General features: G+C 38.9%; 1 protein-coding gene across 1 annotated transcript; it reads right to left on the bottom strand.

Moving 5' to 3' along the window:
• Positions 1-3,405: 3,405 nt before the first annotated feature.
• On the bottom strand, positions 3,406-4,344 carry LOC102868506 (olfactory receptor 13D1-like). The gene has a single exon (XM_006886903.1). It carries the CDS (start codon positions 4,342-4,344, stop codon positions 3,406-3,408), a length of 939 nt encoding a protein of 312 aa, XP_006886965.1.
• Between the last annotated feature and the right edge of the window lie 1,677 nt (positions 4,345-6,021).

The following is a 6,021-nucleotide window of genomic DNA, read 5'->3' as shown; positions in this document are numbered from 1 at the left end:
CTGTCTCTGACACTCCCATCCCAATTATCCCAGTCACTGAATCAATCCACCTCATAGAGGGCCTTCCCCTCCTGCGCTGTCCCTCCACCCTACCAAGCATTATATCCCTCTCCAAGGACCGGTCCCTCCTTACAACATGTCCAAAGTATGTTAGACGGAGCCTCAGAATCCTTGCTTCCAAGGAGCCGCCCAGTTTGACCCTTTCTAGGATGAATGTTTGTTTTCTTAGCAGCCCATGGTACCCTCAATACTCTTCTCTGGCACCACAGCTCAAAGCCATCAATTCTCCTTTTATTTTCCTTAGTCATAATCCAGCTCTCTGATGCATAACTAGTGATTGCAAAGACCATGGCCTGTATCAGACACACCTTAGACTCCAGAGAGACACCGTTGCTCTTCAGTACTTTGGAGAGGTCTCTAACAGCAGACTGTCTCATGGCAATACAGGAATCAAAATTTTTGTCTTGGACATGTTATATTTGAAAAACCTATTTATTTTTCCATTTCTTTAAGGAGCTAAATAATAAACAAATAAAAACATTTCTTGTTTCTTTAGGGACCTCTGGTGGCCAAGTATTATTGCAAAAGCACGTGATTTGAATCCCCCAGCTGCTTCATGGGAGAAGGATGGGCAATCTCCTCTGTAAATAAACTGTCTCTGAAAACCCATTGGAGGGTCAGTTATTGGTCAGTTCTGAATTGACAGTATACAACAACAACAACAGTTTATTAAACTAATAGCTCTGGTGGCTTAGGTAGAGTTGCCGTGCCAACGGTTCAAATCCATCAGCTGCTTTGTGGGAGAAAGGTGAGCAATAGACTTGTGTGCAAGTTACTGCCTCTGAAATCTCAGTAGAAGGTCAGCTACACAGGATAGGACAGGGTTCAGCACTGTTGCTCATATGGTTGCTATGAGTCAGACTTGACTCAATGGCACCTAGTAACAGCAATAACAGTTTTGTTTGTTTTTGTTTTTTTTTCTTTTTTACCTTTCTTTTTTTTAAATTTTCTACTAGTTTATTTACAAAATTCAAATACATTGTTTTTAAAAACAAATTATTTCAATTTCCCTCATCCCCCCACCCATCAAATTGTGCAACGCCATGATTAATCCTTCCTCCTCCTGCACATCCTCATCCCTTTGCTTCCACCCTCTCCCACTCCTCTTGGATTCTTATGCTCATTCTATAATAATGATTTTATACAATACTTATCCTTGTGGGATCGAGTTAGTTCACTCAGCATAATGCTCTTAAGTCCCTCCCAAAATAGGTAATGATTTACAAAATCATTGCTCCTGTGTGCTGCATAGTATTCCACTGTGTGGATGTACCATAATTTCTCAATCCATTCGTTTATGATTGGACATTTGGACTGTCACGATGATGAATAATGCTGCTGTGAACATTGGTGTACAAGTCTCTGTTTGTGCCTCAGTTCTCGTTTTCTCAGGGTATATTCCAAGTAGTGGAATAGCTGGATCACATGGAATTTTTATATTCAGCTTTTTAAGGAAGCGTCAAATTGCCTTCCAGAATGGTTGGACCATTTTACATCCCACCAACAATGTATAAGAGTTCCTCTCTTCCCACATCCTCTCCAACAATTTGGTTTTAAGAAGACTTTAGTGAATATTTTGGATCTAAAGTTTAAAAATTACAACTAGGCAAGATTTTCAGGGGTTCATGTAGTCTATGAGGCTACAGAAAACTGGAGTCCCTGATAACATGAATTCTGGTCTATGTTTCTATGCCTCTTCACTTCTGATCACCATTTCTATTTAGAATCTTTGATCAGTTTTTTTCCAGTATGGTAGACAGACACCACCCAGTGATTCTGGCCTCATTGCAAAGGAAGCAGTTGGCCATAGACGCATTAGCCAAACACTCCATGTCTTCCTTCTAACCTTGACTTTCTTACTTTATTTTTTGTCCTATCCTGCATCATCCTCATCATCTCTGACACACTTGATCCCATTGCAGCTGTCGTGGTATTAACCCGTCATGTTGAAGGTCTTCCTCTCTTTCACTGACCCTCCTCTTTTCCTAGCATGATGTCCCTTTCCAAGGAACAGCCTCCCCTAGCAACATGTCCAAAGCATGAGAGACAATGCTTCACCATCTTGCCTTCAAGGAGCACTCTGGCTATACTTTTTTCCAAATAATAGGTTAATTTAACTAGTGGAAAAAAGTTTTCTTAATTATTAAACTGTTTTAGGATTTACCTATATGAAAATGGATTGACAGCTTGAAATATTAGATAGAAACTGTAGAGGATAGTGAGTTTACATTAATGTTGTTGTGTGCATCCATGGCTGACCTTCCAGTGGGAGGATAGGATGGAATAGTAGAGACTTGCAAGGATGGTGAGAATGGTTTTACAAGTCAGAGAATGCAATCAATGTCATAGAAATAGGTATGAATCAGCTATTAAATTGGCATATGTTTTGTCACATACATTATTAATAACAACAAAAGAAATGATTAAAATATGTTTACTATATAAGAATGGTGAAGTCCAGAGTCTTAGAGTAGAAGAAAAATGAAAACCAGGAACTACAAATATGTAAACATTCCTTAAAATTTATTGGGCAGGTGGCTAGAGTTCCTGCAGGCATTCAGCACAGATGTCATAGTACTATAATTTAACGAGGAGAAAGGAAAACGCCCAACACTGGAGAACATGAATCTACCCAGAAACGTATTCACATAAATGATGCTTCAAATATATAGGTGAATAGAGGGGACAAAGGAGAGTAAAATGAATATGTTGTGTATGATGAAACTCTAACTAAAATTTGTTTTTTAAGAAAGAAAGATAATTTATTGGCAGATGTGATTACAAAGAATAATAGAGCATCTAACACAGCTGGAACCAAGAAATGAAATAATAGCATTATTCACACTGTCATTCCTCTCTGCTCTGATCTTTTCCTCAGTTAGGCTTTCTCCATACATCGGCAGAGATTAACTTCAGGCTTACCGCCTGCTAGTTTAACAACACTGAGTATAAAGGATGTCCTTCTTCCAATACCGAGGCCACACTCTTGGTATTAGATTTGTTTCGCTTGACTTGGGTGACAGGTAACCTTGAATGAATCACTATGGCTGGGTTGTTTTGTTTGTTTGTTTTCTTATATTGACTAGATCTTTGTTTCATGATTAACACTATTTCAAGACTGCTGAATCACTTCTACTCACAAAACATGAAATGCAAAGAAAAGAATCTGTGAAACATAAAATATTCAGAGAGGCTTACATGGATATTCTGTATTTAAAAGCATAGATGTTTCACATTTGGTTTTAAAAGTGAACAAGTTCCTTTGACACTGGGTTCCGTAACATTTCTTCATGCAAAAAACCTGATTTTGTCTCTCATTGAAAAGATCATATGCCTGAAGGCCTTTCATATTTTCTGTAAGTGAAGGTGTTTGCTCAGAATGTTCTTCACAGCTTCTTTCACTTCCTTATTCCTCAGGCTATAAATGATTGGGTTCATCATTGGGGTCACTACTCCATAAAACAACACAATGATCTCATCAGATGTCTTTGTGTCTTTTGACTTGGGCTTCATGTACATAAAAAGGGCTGAACCATAGAATAAGATGACAACAGTCAGGTGAGCAGAACAGGTCGAAAAGGCTTTCTTTCTTCCTTCAGCAGAATTAATCCTCAGTATGGAAGAGAGAATAAAGACGTAGGAGATGAAAATTAACAGCAGAGGAAGCATCAACAAAACAATGCTTCCCACTGTCATGACAAGTACATTGATGGTGATATCTGAACAGACAAGTTTAAGTAGTGCCAGGATTTCGCAGGTAAGATGATCAATGACATTATTCCCACAGAAAGGCAACACCATTGCTAGCACTGTTTGCAGTAAGGAGAACAGACAGCCTATGATCCAAGACCAAGCAGCCATGTGCACACAGAGTGTCCTGTTCATGATGATGGGGTATCTCAGAGGGTTGCAGATGGCTATATACCTGTCATAGGCCATCATAGCGAGGAGGACACATTCAGTGCAGCCCAAACCGAGGGAGATAACCATCTGCAGTGCACAGCCAATGAAAGAGATAGATTTCCTCTCAGACATAAATGTGATGAGCATTGAAGGGATGAATGATGAGGTGTAACAGATGTCCAAGAATGAGAGGTTCCCAAGGAAGAAGTACATCGGGGTGTGGAGGCGGGAGTCTAGGATGCTGATAATAATGAGGAAGCTGTTTCCCAGGAGGATTATCAGGTACATGATGAGACAGAGCACAAACAGAGAAAGCTGCAGTTCTGGGTATCGGGAAAGCCCCATCAGAAAGAATTCAGTTACAATGGAGTGATTTCCCATTGCCTGTGACCAGGTTACCTGCAGGTTTTAGAAGAGGACAGGATAAATTTATAATTTTATTGGGGATTTTACAATATTTTCATTATTATTATTTTAGTTTTTAGGACAGCCTCTGGAAACCAGAAGGGCAGGAATATTATATTTTACAAACAATAAATCATTGAGCTATGGCGGCCTAGTGGTAAGAAGCTGAGCTGCAATCTTATGACATGCTGTTCAAATCCACGAGCTGCTCTTCAGGGGAAGATGGACAGCCTACTTCTGTGTGATTAAACTGCCTCTGAAAACCCATGGGAGAGCCAGCTATGAGTTGGATCCAACTCAACAACACACAACAACAACAACAATGAATCAGAGACAGTGAGGCATCAATTCTACTCAGGTTTACAGCAACAGAGGTTGGTAACTGGATTAGGAACTGCCAGGTTTCTAAATATAAGTTAGGGACAAACTACTTTAAAATATAGCAATACCAGCATCTCTTTATTAATACACTCTTTGATATGAAAACTACATTTTGATAAAACTGACTGTAAGTTAAAATGTAGTGTAGTTTCAGTACCGTGACATTTAACTTGTGTATGAATGTGTTATGCACCTTTTCTACATCTCAACAAATTCTTTGTAAACTGGAAGGAAACCAACAACTCTGATAGTTTGCTGTGAGAATTATATTTAATAAAATCTGTCATATGCCTGACATGCAAGGTACAACATAGCACCTCTAATGCATATAAGTTGTTTTTAGGTGTCATTGACTCGTTACTAACACAGGCAATCCTATGAACAACAGATTGAAACCTGCCCTACCCTGCACGATCCTCACAATATCTGCCATGCTCAAGCCTATTGTGATCGTTGTGTCAATCCATCTTCTTTAGGGTCTTCTTTTCCTTTGACCCTCTGCTTTTGCAAACATGCTGTCTTTCTCCAAACACTGGCCCCTTCTGACTCTGTGCCCAAAGTATATGAGAGAAGTTTCACCATGATTACCTCTAAGCAGCACTGCAGTTTCACTTCCTCCACATCAGATTTGTTTGTTCTTTTGGCTGTACCCAAAGAATATATTCAATATCCTTCACCAACAACACAATTCAAAGACACAGACGCCTTTGATACTGTATTTCCTCCAATGCAACACATCTTTTACATTATCCATGTATAATGCAATATATTACTAATGCAGAATATATAGGAAAATAGTATCAAGTACCTGTTTATTTTTTTTTAGAGAGCTCTGGTAGCCTACAAGTAAGGAGCTGTGCTGCCATCCTAAAGGCTTATAATTTGAGTCCACCAGTTGCTACACAGGAAAAAAGATGGGCAGTCTCTTCCTATGTAATATACTGTGTCTGAAAACCCACTGGAGACTCTGAACCCATGCGTCAGTTCTGACTTGACAGTGTATAACAACAACATATATTATTTTTTTTTTTTCACTCTATTGGACCTCTAAGGCTGTGAATCTTAATGGGAGGAGTTTGGTCATCTTTCTTCCTTGGAGTAACTGGTGAATTTGAACTGTTGGAGATATTTTTTTTTAGTTAGTATTGGAACATGTTACAGACTATTACACGAGAGCTCCTAGTTTTGAATTTGGGCATAAATACACATAACAAGATAATATTTGGTATTATCGGGACATATTTACATAATATAGAAATATGTAACAGTAGT

Source organism: Elephantulus edwardii, unplaced genomic scaffold (assembly GCF_000299155.1).
Source record: "Elephantulus edwardii isolate Elephantulus edwardi_28Jun2011 unplaced genomic scaffold, EleEdw1.0 scaffold00052, whole genome shotgun sequence".
NCBI lineage: Eukaryota > Metazoa > Chordata > Mammalia > Macroscelidea > Macroscelididae > Elephantulus > Elephantulus edwardii.
This window is presented reverse-complemented; position numbering and strand designations above follow the sequence as displayed.